Here is a 14,499-nt window from a genome sequence, read left to right as displayed (position 1 = left end):
ATTTCCTGGATTATAAGTCGCTCTTTTTTTCCATAGTTTGGCTGGGCCTGGGACTTGTACTCTAGTGCGACTAATATATATATTTTTTGTTCACTCTGACTGCCAACAGCTTTTTATGTTGTGTGTTTTTAGGTTATAAGCTACATTACCTGTTATGTCTGTTGTTCCTTATTTTACTGTTATATTTTCATGTATAATTTTTGTTCTTGGTTTCTGATCATGTAAAATGCAACATACACTCAAGGGTGACTAATATTTTTGTTCTCCTTTTCATTGTGCATTCTTTGAATAGCGAGACTTATAGTCCGGCAAATACGATATTAAACTACTATTTTCCCTCTACATTCTTTGCATGAAGTGTCTCTTTCAATAAAGGTGACCCCGATCATATAGAGACTTGGTTTCCATATGCGCATATTATATGAATGTCCTAATATAATTTATCAAAGCGTTAACACAACCCGCAATTTTTCATCATTTAGCTTGGTTCCAACGGATAGAGATGCTCACCAGTCACCACGCAGAAGAACTTGACGTTGGAACTCTCCGAAACAGCTCTGGACTTGAGAGTGGTCACGAAGGCCGGCTGCGTTTCTTGAGTCAGTTGAGCGATCACGCTGCATAGTGTGCTCCTGTCCATACGGAAGAAGACTTGCACATTTAATTCGGGTGTCAAAAAAAACGGTGATTGCGGAAATTCCTTTATCTTGGAAAAACAAATTAAAATGACTTCATAGCAACATATGCTCTTCAGTGTTGAGGTCAATGAAGACTTTCTCATGCCCTCTCTATTCTACTCCCAAATTCTAGATGACACAGATGCTTTGAAAGAGCATAAATGCACATAGCCTTTGGCCTCTAGGCACCACTTCATGTTGCTGTTTGATTAAACAATTATTACACAGGAAATTCTCCTGCTAATTGGCTTTAATGAGGAAGTCTTGAAACTGCTCACTTGATGTTTGTTTGTTTCTACGCATCACTCTTGATCTTTTGATTGCTAATATTCAGCATATGTTTTCTCATTTAGCCGTTTTAAGCACCGTTTGATCAAAGATATGCCCAATAAAAGTGCTTTGTTCATCCTTGCTACAATACATGCATCTCCAAACATAGTTAAGGAAAAAGATGTCTACTACGAAAGTGTGCTATCAACAGAGATTAAGTGTTTCTTTTTTGTGTTACATTTTATTTGATAGCACAGATGTGCAGAATTTTGTGGAAAGGAAATCTACACAACATAAAAACGTCACTTTTTTTTCAATAACGGTAGGTATCCATTTTTCATTTTAAACACACTGGATACATTTAAGAATTAAAAAATAAGGTTTTCAATCATCATTGAAAGTAAGTAAATTACAATGCATGAAAAAATGACAACAAATGAGTCTTTATATGATGCCTATTATAATAAAAATATGTTTTCTAAATCTGAATCTGCCCTCTATGGACATCCTACTATAACATTAAATTTGCACATTCTAGTATGCAAATAAATCGACAATAAGCCCAATCACGACACTTGACGAAATAAAGTCCCCACCAAACTGTACCTGTTCTCTGGCCTGACGTTGGAGATGTAGCTGCAGCCTCCGGGCCGACTATTCCCAGTAATCCCATTCCAATGGCCTGCCCTTCCATTGGCCGAATGGGAACGTGTTCTCCGTGAAGCCATTTAAAAGTAAACAAAAGTTTCCCCCAAGTTAAAAAAAAAGTCAAGCCAAAAATTCCAGGTGCCAGCTGCAAAAAAACAAAACAAACAACAACAACAAAAAAACACAAACTAAAGCCATCATAACATCATTAGACAAGATCAAATAATGGTGGATATGAGCAAAGACCTAATGGAGCGCACTCACCGTGGACGAGGTCACGTCCCTCTTTGTCAGATGCCCCGCAAATCTGACTTGAGGCTCTGTGATTTCCAATCAGGCGAGAGCATGCGTACACACACTGCTATTTTTAGTGGGCCCTCAAATAGGAGAAGAGTGAAACACTTCACCTCCGCCCGACCTGTCGGCACACCATTGTGTACGATAAGATGCACCAGTTGGACGAATAGAACGTCACTAATGAAGTCAGACGCGTTGCCGATCTGCACAGGAAAGAAATGTGGGAGTTAGTGTAGTGGCAAGTTCCCAATATAGAAAGATACTGTAGTATTTGGAAGCATTAGTTGTACATGTCTGCAAAAGATAAGGAACCACATTTTGGTAGTAGGACAAATTCTAATATATTTTTGACACTTGTAAAACAAATTGTGCACATTCAAAACCATTTCTTCTAGTTTAATGACTTGGACGTCCATCTTTGTCGGATATGCGTTGAGTTAAAGACTATGAAAAAAAATGGAGTCCACTTTAGAGCGTTCACCTGAGTGCTTTTGGTTTTATATTCATTTTTATTTACAACTGAGAGGACTACATTGTCCACGGACGATCATTTTTATCCCTGTGGAAAAGCAGTCGAAATAGAACATCCCTACAAGGCCGCATAGCAACCAGCATCTCCTCTGCTCGACTCTTTTCATTTATTTGGGGTAATAATCCATGTTAGTGGAATTTAGTTCTTACAATTTCACAGGCTTATGAATAAAACTCGGGATGTCCCAAAACAGACTTTTTGACTTTGACTGAATGTTTTGTCGATACCGATCTGGTGTCGAATGCCGCGTATTTTTATTCATTTCACTATCCGTCGCAGGGTTTGCGGGAGCCTATTCCAGCCAACTACACACTCGACTGGTCGCCTGTCATTTGTAGGGCACAGAGAGCGACCGACAACCACTCACACTCACAAACGAGATAAGAAGCATTTGAGTATTAGTTGCAGGTCCACTCAAACGGTGAAAAAAAGTGCAATTTATACTCCATAAAATACGCCAATTCACTGTTGTTGGGTTAACCTTGATGAATACAAGCTACACATAAACAAGCTAACATGTCTTTTAATGTGTTTTGCTGCTAGCCCTCCCAGTGTAAACGGATTGGACATCTCGGTCCATCGATTCCAAAAGTCGTGTCGGTCGGACGCGCAGCAGAAATCTTTCCACTGGGAGCCATTTACAAGTCTGCCGTACACCAACGAGCAGCTGCTGGAGGGAGCTCTTTCAGTGCCACGCTCCGAAATATTTGCAATTATGAAATGTCCACGCAGTTAACCGGGGTTGTCAGAGCACAAAGAGGAAGAAGAAAGCGGCCTCTCACATGCACACGCACTGTTTGCTTGTTTGATCCCGTCCCCATGGAAACGGAGCTAAGCTTTGCTCATCCGTCAAGGCTGTGACATCATCTTCTGGATATTCACGCCGGTGTCAGGTCCAAGGAAGCGGCAGAATGCCTGACTTGCTCGGACAGCTGACACACACACACACAGGATGCCTGCACAATTTGAATGATTGCATCATTGTAGTTAAATAAAGCAAGAAGGGTGTACACTACTTTCTACATCTTACTTTAGCGACACTTGTAGAACTTGTTAAAGCCTTGCACTTCATTTTGCAGCCAGTGCACCTAATCAAGCTTTGGTAAATATCAATAAAAGGCCCAGGGCCAATCCGGCTGCTCTGGGAAGTCAGTCAATACTTGAGCGCTGCAGGCCTGTTCTGAAAACAAGTCATTATTGATGAGACAGTCATTTTCTTGGAATGTTGGATCATTGGATGTAAACGTTCTCTTGTTACTGAATTTTTGCCTTAAATAAATAAACTGCTATGTATAAATGATCACCCCCACTTTCTTTGAGGAACATGGTAGTGTTTTTAATATAAAAATGAAAATATCTATACCAACAGTATGGGGAAAATTCAAGAAAAGTACAGTAACATATCCACTCTGCACTAGTAAAGCACCATTCTATTTCCTATTCCTATCTGTGTACAAAAAAGTATGAAGATATAAGTATTTAAAAATATAAAGCATGCAATTAAACAAACCAATGCAACGTATCTAAACAATGGTTAACTGAATGATGCCAACATGTATATTCGCTTCCCTCATTTCTTTGCTTTTTTCTTCAACATATCGACAACAGAGGGCGCCTTGCGTTTCACACCTGCAAAAAAAGATACATTATTATTTTAGCACTATTATGGCTCCTAAAAATTGTTTTATATCCTGATTGTAATGAAAATAAAAAAGAAGTTTTTACTTATTATTATTATTCTCAATAATATTAATAACTTCTAAATAAAATTTAAATAAAGACAGATTTAAGGTACATTATAATATTGACAAACATTAAACCCAAAGTACGAGAATTGTAGCCAACTAGATTCTAGTAGAAAGCCTGAATATTTTTGATCACCTTGCTTCTTGGTAGTCGATTCATCGGCGTTGGCAGACCTATTTTTGTAGGCCAACTTCATCCTCTGGATGTTCTTCTTACTGATCACTTCGTGTTTCACAATAGGATGAGGATAGTCTTTACCCACGATGCATCCTGCTGCTTTCTGCACACTGCCTGGAGCTTTCCAAGGCTCGTAAATGTACTCAGCCGGAAACTTCTTCAAGGCGGGGAGGTATTTCCTGCCAATATTTGAGACATGAACAAAATGCCAACAGTTCTACGGCGTGACGAACTACCGAACATTTGCCCACATTCGTAAAACACGCATTTAAATACACATAAACAGATGATGGGATTAATGGATAGTCGTACTTGATGTACTCGCCGTTTTTGTCCGTCTTTTTGCCAAATGCCACAGGCGAGTAGACTCGGAAGTACTGGTGGAAAAAGGTACTAGCTGAGAGCCACTGCCAATTGCCCGCATTGAGAGCCCAGTCGCCATCCAACAGAAGCTCCTCAAATACCTGAAGTCAGAAATAGAAGCACACAAAGAGAAAAGAATGTTTCCCTTATATTTAACTCTTTATAAGACAAGGGTTATGAAGGACTGATGACTATAAAGGGTTAATGGCAGCATCATTTCTTTCAGGCACGATCTAGCTTGTTATGGTTACCTTCTGGCCTTCTTCCCAGCTGATCCACAGGTCTCCTCTGGTGAGGAAGCAGGCGACAGCATGTCGAGCAAGATGATGGATCCATCCTTCTCGTCTTAGTTGGGTCATGATTGCATCAATGAAAGGGAAACCGGTGCGTCCCTTTTCAAAATAAAGGCCCTCGTAGTGAGATACAGGTAAGTGATGGTGTAGTTAAAGACATGGCATCAATTTTATACCTCTCGCCACGCAGTTAGATATGTATCATTTGTGTCCCAGTCCACCTGAGTGCATACAGGGTTGCCCTCCATTTTGTTAAAGTTGGGGATACCAACGCTGGTTGTGTAGAAGAACTCTCGCCACATTAACTGTCCATGTAGAGACACTGGTGGATCGGAATGTTTTTTCTAGGAGGAAGGAAAAAAGAAAAAGAAATATCGACTCGGGGCTAAAACAATAATAATAAAATATTTTCAAACTACTAAATCATAATTCCCTGAAGCAAAAATTAAATTGCAGCAGTATTTTGCTTCCCAAAAAGAAAATGGATTAAATCATTTTCAGGAGATGAAAACTAGTAAATAATATCACATCTCCATCTTTTTTTTTATGTCTTCATAGCCTGGAAGAGTCTAAATGTGAGCCAAATGTGAGCATTCACTAAACAACAGTTATTACCTGACTAAAGTGGCCGCAAAACAATTTGGTGGTGAATATATAAAAATACCGAATAAGTACCTTCATATACTCGTATTAATGACCACTAATGTCAGCTGGCTAATTTGCTAACTTGATTAACACCGAACTTCCGAAACTTCCAACGGTTTATTCATTGCATTACCACTTGATGAGCCAATGCTCTCTAGCAATTTATAGTGGACATTTTTACTTAAATTAGAAAAAGACTCACTCCTTTGTAAACTTCGGTAAGCCTCCACCAGAAGGTGCGTGCAGAAAGGCACCCAAAAGCGACGTAGGGGCTCAGGACCGTGGTGCTCGGGCTCAAAGAGTTGGGAGATGTCTGCGGTTTCTCAAAGTTGCACACCCATCCCTTTAGGCGAAAAAAAAAAAAAAAAATATATATATATATATATATATATATATATATATATATATATATATATATATATATATATATATATATATATATATATTAATAACTTAAAGGAGCTATGAAATGGTAAAAAAAATGGCTGATGTAATTTTACATGTAGGAAATGAATTTGGCACTTAAATCTGGCTGTTTCTATGCAATTTCATAGTTATTTCACCCCCCAAAAAATGCATCAGGGACCGGCCACTTTTTTTCTAGCAATTCTGGTTGTGACATCACAACCAGAATTGATGACCGTTTCCAGCTTTTAAGTGCTGTGCTAACTAGTAGTACATGTTATACATACATAATTAGGATGTAATAAGCCTTTTCAGCCATATTTTTGAACAGGCTGGGTCCAAAATACTGTTTACTATCCTTTTAAAATCACTTGCAGTATATTTCCGTGTGCGGTCTATTGGTCGCCGGTCTTTTGGTCGTGGTCTTTTGGTCGCGGTCTTTTAGTCGCGGTCTTTTGGTCGCGGTCTTTTGGTCGCGGTCTTTTGGTCGCGGTCTTTTGGTCGCCCCGACCGCGACAACAGGCGCGCCAAAAGACCGGCGACCAAAAGACCGGCGACAAAACAAGGTAAAACAACACGGTCTACGCATCAATAAAAGCCAACAATGAGCAGTTTCACCGAGCCGAAATGTGAGTGTATAAGAGTTTGTATGTACATGCGTTGTCCCTTTAAGAAGCTACGTCAGTCAGGGTCTTAACAAGTTCTCCAACAAAAATCAATAAAAGTCCGGGAAATTTGGAGCTTTTCTTTAGCCTAATAATTACTAGGGCATTAAGTATGACTAAATAGTAATTCGCAGTTTGTATTTTGGGAATTTGAGCAACAATTTAAATGGTAATTATCACTTACCTTCCGGGCGACCAAAAGACCGGCGACCATTTGACCGGGTACCGTATATTTCATAGCACCTTTAAATCAAGCACATGCAAAAATAAAAAAATGCATGTATTACAGTTTTTTCCATATTCTCCTCCAGTCGCCTCAAAGCTTCTTGTTCTCCTCCTGGGAAAGACTCCTCTCCAAGTTGTGATGTGTCATGACCGAGTTCACCCACAGTTGGGATCTTGTAGATGTTTTCATCATCCTCTGAATGAGGGGTCTTCACACCTTTGAGTTGACATCAACAATGTCGCATTTAGCCCATGAAAACAAGAAGACAACTAAAACTAGTCAGCTACCTTTCATGTCCTCTGTAGTGGGAGCGAGGATTGGTCTCTTTGGTTGGCCGAGGGTCTTCACTAGTGCCTGCATGCGGTTGTACGTGAGGGGGGCTTTTCCATTATTCTCCTCTATTATTCTAGGAAAACAAGGCCGGTGGCAACTATTCGTCAATGTAATCACATTTGCGGAGATTAAAATGCAAGGACATCTGGTTGTTAAGTAATTGTAGAAAGTTTGGTCACATTTTTTAACAGTACCTGTCAATGTCATAAAGCGTGTGGGACACTTTATAGAGAACTTCCACTTTGTGTTCTTTGGCTAGGGCTGCCACCTTTTGGTCACGGGACACGCTGTAAGGCTCCGTGTCGTATTCGTACGTCAGCTTGGTTATTTTCCACTTGGTGAAAAGTTGGGGGAAAATGTCCTCTGGTTTGCCTCTCACAACAAACAGCCTGAAATAGAACGGAAGCAAAATACATTAGTCGGTAAAATGTATTTTTCCGTGCTCTTGGGTTTACTATTGTGAGCCTACCTGGAGTTAAGTAGTCTGAGGTTGGAGTCCAAGTCTTTGAGCGACCCCAAGAGGAACCTCCAGCGGTTGATGCCTACCCGTGTCTTGTCAAAAATGTGCGGGTCAAGGATGAACACCGGGTAGAGCTCCGCGCAGTCTTTCAGAGAGGCCATTAGTGCCGGGTTGTCGTGTAGGCGCAGGCCTTTACGGAACCAGTGGATGCACCTCTGAGCCATGTCTGTTGGAACGGAACACAGAATTATTTATTTTTTTGTTTGTAGTTGTTATTTGTGCACCTCTCTACTTATTTATCTTGGTGACTGTTTATTATGCAACTACTTATTTATTTACTACTTTTTTCTTTCTATTATTTATTGATTAATTATTTTTTAGTTTTGTGTTTGTTATTTGTGTACATTATACTTGTATAATGACAATAAAAGCATTGAATTCAATATTTTCAGATTTAACCAGATGTTTCTAATGAGTAGAATCTTCTGTGTGGAATTGCATTGCAAAAGATTGGTTGATTTATTTTCAGATTGAGAATTCCATTGCCCATATTGCATTTTACTACACAAAAACACAAGGTAGTGGTAGTCATTTGTGTCCACGTTTACGTCCTGGCATGAACATTTATATCACAGGGACACGTGCAACGTGCATCAAAAATATTTTTTTTTAAGTAAGAGATAGAAATAACTTACCTTTATGTTTTTTTTGCTCAGTCCAACATAAACTGGCTCGTGTCAAATTAGTGTTTGGTAACACGTTGAAGCGTTATGAAACAGGAAGTAAGCCAGCCAATCAGAAGGTGAGAGGCGGGGCGTGAAAAGAACCAACACACGGAGCATCTGTGATGTATTTAACTGCCACTAGATGTCACCGTAATGCAGAAAATACACGCGAAGTTTCCCTGAACGAGATTTACACTATCAAATGATAATACTAATAGTGTATCGCAATATAATAATAATCTATGAATTATCAAATATCATTTGACTATATTATATTTTTTTTTCCCTGAAGCCTTTGGTTTTTAAAAAAGTGTACATTTTATTTTGTTTCTTAATGTCTAGTAGTATTTTGTATTGACGCTGTTAGCAATAATAAGTACATCCGCAATTATTTCAATAATTAATGATTATCATGATTATGTTTATGAAACGGATGTTTGTAAAACTATACATTGTAATTAAAAAGTGCTTCATTAACACACCTTTCAGGCAGAGTTTTGTGTTCACAGAGCACATTTTAATCGTAATGATGACCAAGCAAGCAACTCAACTCGCTCATGGCGAATTCTATTCCATTCCTATAGTGACACAATGCAGCAAACTTTGATTTATGGATTTGCGAATGTTATCATCCAGCTATTCTGTGAATCCGGAGACGTGCCTTTCTGCCGCAGCGTCGGTTATTATTGTTATTATCACCCATGTGCCTTCTGAACACAATTGGGTGTTTTACCAGACGCTCCCATCACTCATTGGAGGAAGGGAAGGTGAGGATGGGGGAGAAAAATGTGGGTGGAGTGGAGTTTTTTTTTAACACTTGAAGGTGGTCCAGTGTGGAAAAAGCCAGCGATTCCGTACCTCTAATCTCTAATCGGTGGTGCGGTGTTTCCCCCAAGCAAGCAGTCGGAGATGCTCCATCTGCGGTGGCGTTCATGGACGCCTCGGACGTCCAGGTGTCGGGACACGGAGCGGGCGCGTCTCTAATTCGCATGCATGCGCCTGACGTCGACTTCCCCGGTCCGGTTCGCAGACCGCTGGGAAGATGCTGAGCAGACTGATGAGTAGTAGCATCCGGAGTCTGGACCGGGAGTGCAACTGCACCGTGCGGCTGCTGGACGACTCCGAGTACACCTGCACCATCCAGGTCAGTGCCGTCAGCAACACGTCATTTTCGGCAATGCCACTTGACGCATTTTTTTGTTGATTTCAATGGGATTTCTGGAGTGGAAGGGAGAGGGGGGTGAGGGGGGGCATAGGCAGACAGTCAGTCCGATTATCATTGAGGATGCCTGGTCAGTGACATCACCAGTTTGGACACCCCATTAGCAGTTATGCTGCATGCTTGGGGAGTGGGAGAGCTGGCAAATGCATGCAACATTTTTAATTAGAATATGTCAGTGCAGAGACAGACAGGCTATTTTATAAACGGGATTATCATGCTGGATTAAAGGGATCGCTTTTGTGTGTTGGCTCGATATGTCTTTTGCTGCGGAACCTGATCACCCTTGACAAAGATGATTAACATAAAAGGAATGGTTTTTTGGGTGGATTTTTTTTTTAATTAGGTGGAATAATTGTGAATGCTCATTTTTACGCACCAATGACGGTGCTAGTTGTCGGATTCATTTTGATTGAAATGGGCAAAGCATCCCAGTCAAAATGGATCGGATGTTAAGTGACGTCAATGAAGACCAATGAGTTAAAAAAAAGACTTTTTTTTTTAAATAGAATTTGATTTTAGGTGTCAGGGGTCTAAAGATTATTTGTGTGTGGCCATAATCCTTAAACCAAGGCGATGGACTGGTTTGATCAAATATCATTTGAGCGTATTGGGCTATTTTGAAAATGTTGAGAGAGCTGGCATCCCTTCAAGAAGTACTTCCCCACATTCAAAATGCTGACGGCCCAAACTGTATATTAAACCGTAATCTGCTGTGCCGTGGGGCATGATGTCGTTAGGCTGTTGGGAATGCACTCTCTTCTTAATGTCTTCCTGAAGAGCCTTCTGCATTCTCTTAACGTCAGCTAACGACTGATGCACAAGACCGAATCGCAAGAAAACCAGGCTAACTTATCCGGGCCTTAGTTGAAAGCATTCCTCGACTTCGAGGAAATCAATAACGCATTGTCGTGAAGGAAGACGCCAGGCGTGCGTCTAAGCGGCGAAGACGCAGAGAGGAGAAGTCACGATTAGAGTGTTTTATCCGCTTTGTATTGGAAGTCACGTGACTGGAACGCGGCCTCGTCGCCAAGGTGTTTGGAGCTTCCTGGCTTGCAGAGGGATTCCGCCGCTAGCATGAATTAAAGATGATGACAGCACTCAGAGACGTGGCTTGGGCGTTTATTTCTGACATCTAACGTGACTGCTAAAGAAAAGCAAAGCCTTTCAAGCGCTGACAATTTCAAGCACTTTTACTCTGGGGATTCTTAAAAGGTGGATTTTGAAGTCACCTTGAGTCATTTTCTTTCTCAGTCTTTAATTTAGCAACAAGTGGAGGGAAATCATTGCTTACACAAAATTTTTTAACAAAACAAATGTTTATTTGGAAATCCTGCCTAAATATTCTCAGGTCAAGGTTTGAAAGATAGACATTTGAAACATAAAACTCCAAAAATGTGCAGTAATACCTCATTTATCGGGGTTAATAGGTACCAAAACCTGCCGCAATAGGTGAATATTTATTATTTGTTGGACTTTTAAAACCTCTCTGTACTATTATTTAACTTCCGAAGGTAGACACTATCACAGGGTTGGGCAAACTTTTCGGCCCGGGGGCCACATTGACTTTAAAAATTTGACAGACGGGCCGGGTCAGCACAAGATACGATACATATAAAAAACTGCATCCGTTAACAGTACATATGAAACATAAACAGAAAAAAAGGACGAAAGTATGAACATACTCATCACTCATCTGGGATTTATGTTGTGCTTTCTCGGTTTTCATCAGATTAAAGGTCTGTTCGCACACATGTAGAGCCAAATAACACCAGAATCCTCTGTGCCATCTTCTGGATGTTTGGAAATTTGGCTGCACTTAATGAAACATAAAACTCAGAGACTTTCAGGGAGTTGAACTTGTCACATTGGAGATCAATCAGTTCCAACTGCAACGCCTGTGGAACCGTTTCCGGGTCTTGAGAGAAAGGACATGACATTTTTTGTCAATTTTTCCAAAATCACAAAACCAACGGCAGAATTGCTCATGCAGGTCATCCAATGATTTCCTGTATTTTTTCACATGCGGGGGCCTCTTTTAACGCAACCAGTGTGGGGAAATGAGCAAATGACTTGTCTGATATTTGCTTGAAAAATAAAACCAGCTTGGTTTTGAAGGCGGAAGGTTTGCTTGCATTTCATACACAAACTGTTTTTTCTCTTGTAGCTTCACATTCAGCTCGTTCATGTGTGTCAGGATGTCCACAGTAAAAGTTAAATGTTCAGAAATGTGTCAGTATTCTCAAGTAGCTCCCACAAACATTTACATACTTTTACTAGGCTAGTGCGTAATCTATCGGAGAAACGAGGATATTGCACGGGAATGAATGAGGTCATTGATTTTTACTATAATTTGGACAACATCGGCGGGCCGGATTAAAAAGCCTAATGGGCTGTATATGGCCCGCGGGCCATAGTTTGCCTATGCCTGCACTATCCTCTCGTTTCCATTGAAAATCAAAAAACGCCAATTGTGACTTGCCTTTTTCCCATTTCATGTTTGAATTATTGTTCCTAAACTATAATATAAACATATTTAGGTGGATCCAATCCTACATTCAGCATTCATTTATATTGATACTTTTTCTGGGCGGCAATAATACAGTCAGTAAAAGAACTTAAAGGGTGCCTCCTCCATTCAAAATACTAAATTTGGACATAAATCGAGGGTTTCAACACTTAAAGCAACAAAGCACAGCAGAGAACAAATTCAAAATGTTAATTTCTTTGCATATTTAAATATCTCATCCAGGAGAATAATGGAAAAAGCCTTAATTATTCACAGCGGGCTCAGTAATGTTGCCAAACTGGTACCATTGTTTGCAAAGATTACACCATTTGTATAATAGACTTAACCCGTTTATTTATAGATAACTGACTGCAGTTTGAACATGTTTTTGCCATTCTGGTCAAATGTGACGTCAGTACACCTTAGAGATATGGCCCAGAATCAAATGTGCTAATTGTATCCCATTTAGTTCATTTAGCACATGCCTGCCAAACTCTCATCACGGGAGAATAATAATTGGTTTAACCTTCATGAATGGAATCATTTTAAGTCGTGAAATGCCCAAAATGACAAAAGTGAGCATCCAATTCCAACAATTGGTCACAAACACAAACACATCACCAACAGTTTTTCATATAACAGCATAAATGAACACAGATTATATATTTATATATTTTATATACTTTTTTAAAACTAGTTTGTTTATTATCACTTCATATACTGCAACTGCCACATTCATGCCTGACAGGAAAGAGACAATATTTATTCTCTACTAAGAAGTACAATTTAATTTGGAGATGTGCTCAAGAAAAATGATTTAAAAATTGTCAATGCTGATTTTTTAATTTTTATTTTTTATTTTTTTATTTTTGGATATGTTCTGAATGAAATGTTGATTTCAAAATCCCGCCGCTATTGTAAAATTTATTTTTGGTGTTGTAACATGAGAGAGTCTGCTCCTTTTGCCCGGGCTGTCTACATCTCTCTACTAAATTAATGATAATGCCTAAGCTTAGCATAAATTGGCTTTTAAAACCATCTTGAGTCAGACAAGGACTGGTTTCAAGACAAAATGTAAGCGGGACACAACAATGTTGTTATTCTTTGCAGGAGTTGTTACTAAGTATATAACTGCTTTTTAAAAAAAAATCTTTAAATCACTGTAAAGAGGAAGAAAAAAAATCACTATTTTTCACACAGCAGACAAGAAAACAAATGAACATAAAAAGCACATAAAATAAGGCTTCAAAATGATTTCTCTCCAATCTATGCATTTTGGTAAACACCATCGTCAAAATTAAAGCATACATAATAAGAGATGAATTAACACTTATCGCAAGGCACCACTGTTGTTAAAAAAAAACTTGGGGGGTTTCATGTTAAAAAAAGAAGTCATCCTGTCTATTAGTAGGCCATAATGAGATTACAATTTAATGTGGAATGAAATCATTCTTTTCAATGCACATTGTGGAAGCAGTTACATTTATTTAATGAAGGTGAGTAGCAAAGTCAGGAAATGGATGTCCGTTAGCCTGTTGCATTTCTAAATACCACATTTAACCTTTAGGAAATGTTTTTTCTTTTGTCTGCACTCTTCAGACTTGAAAAGTGTTTCCATCCTTTGGTCTTGAAATGTGTGATATGGCTTGAAAACGAGGACGCAATTTTGCCATGTAAACGAAAGACATGAGAGAAGAAGCAGAGTTCCTGGCCAGTGGCTCTCTGTCAATTGTGAGACAAACTTGAAGACGACTGTGTTAAATTTGCAAATAAGAACCAATCCTCATGTGTTATTCAGGAGGCCTGCAGGGCTCTGCATCTGATATTCAATGATCAAATTTGGAGGTGAACCAAATGTGGCTCTCTATTTATTGTCTGTAAGGGATAATTGTCGAGCACAGGCAGGTGTTTCAAAGTTTAAAAAAAGCTACAAACACATGCTAAGCTAGTGTAGAATTCTCTGCTGGTATTCACTGCTTTATGCGTTTACATTTCGGGATACATTCATTGCACTCGGGCCACTTAGCATATCGGCTGCCAACGACGGTGCCATTTTAACTGGGAGAGGCCCAATGAATGAATGTGACAGCGGACATGAAACTGAGCTAAGAGCGGTTTTACACGAACTCGATCACACGACTCAAAAATTTTAGGTTTCACAGTGACGATGTCAAAATAAAAGCATGTGATTCTGTATGTACAGTATAAACGAGCTACAAAGTGCCTGTAGTGGGCCCCTATGGCCCCCGGGCCGTATGTTTGACATCACTGATGTACACAGTATTGTCATGAGGACCTGAAATCAGGTA

General features: G+C 39.6%; 2 protein-coding genes across 3 annotated transcripts in view; one reads left to right on the top strand and one right to left on the bottom strand.

The window, feature by feature from the left end:
• Positions 1-1,711: 1,711 nt before the first annotated feature.
• On the bottom strand, positions 1,712-9,664 carry cry5 (cryptochrome circadian regulator 5). Of its 2 annotated transcripts, none has more exons than XM_077622943.1 (13): positions 9,321-9,664; positions 7,747-7,963; positions 7,472-7,666; positions 7,232-7,350; positions 7,006-7,160; positions 5,851-5,991; positions 5,180-5,347; positions 4,962-5,102; positions 4,660-4,811; positions 4,306-4,526; positions 3,455-4,053; positions 3,207-3,380; positions 1,712-2,095 (listed from the first exon to the last, which is right to left on the bottom strand). In XM_077622943.1, the coding sequence occupies exons 1-11, from the start codon at positions 9,451-9,453 to the stop codon at positions 3,995-3,997; spliced, it is 1,701 nt and encodes a 566-aa protein (XP_077479069.1). In that variant the 5' UTR covers positions 9,454-9,664; the 3' UTR covers positions 1,712-2,095; positions 3,207-3,380; positions 3,455-3,994. The 2 variants fall into 2 exon arrangements, with proteins under 2 accessions (XP_077479069.1, XP_077479077.1); XM_077622951.1 differs by lacking the exon at positions 9,321-9,664 and adding an exon at positions 8,433-8,530 and having other exon boundaries at positions 1,714-2,095.
• LOC144091000 (FERM domain-containing protein 5-like) overlaps positions 9,106-14,499 on the top strand; it is a 28,491-nt gene continuing 23,097 nt past the window's right edge. The window contains exon 1 of the mRNA XM_077622963.1: positions 9,106-9,606. Coding sequence (XP_077479089.1) covers positions 9,505-9,606 — 102 coding nt within the window. The 5' untranslated portion in view covers positions 9,106-9,504. The remainder of the gene's footprint in view (positions 9,607-14,499) is intronic.

Source organism: Stigmatopora argus, chromosome 2, assembly GCF_051989625.1.
Source record: "Stigmatopora argus isolate UIUO_Sarg chromosome 2, RoL_Sarg_1.0, whole genome shotgun sequence".
NCBI classification, from domain to species: domain Eukaryota; kingdom Metazoa; phylum Chordata; class Actinopteri; order Syngnathiformes; family Syngnathidae; genus Stigmatopora; species Stigmatopora argus.
Note: the sequence above shows the minus strand (reverse complement) of the source record. Positions and strands in the feature narration are given on the sequence as shown.

What these genes read in the sequence shown, in the direction of transcription:
- cry5 (XM_077622943.1), bottom strand. Translation starts at nt 9,453, where the DNA reads ATGCGAATTAGAGACGCGCCCGCTCCGTGTCCCGACACCTGGACGTCC. An exon ending in ACGCTTTATGACATTGACAG is followed by an intron (nt 7,351 to 7,471) that starts GTACTGTTAAAA and finishes TTGTTTTCCTAG; the next exon opens with AATAATAGAGGAGAATAATG. An exon ending in CACTACAGAGGACATGAAAG is followed by an intron (nt 7,161 to 7,231) that starts GTAGCTGACTAG and finishes GTCAACTCAAAG; the next exon opens with GTGTGAAGACCCCTCATTCA.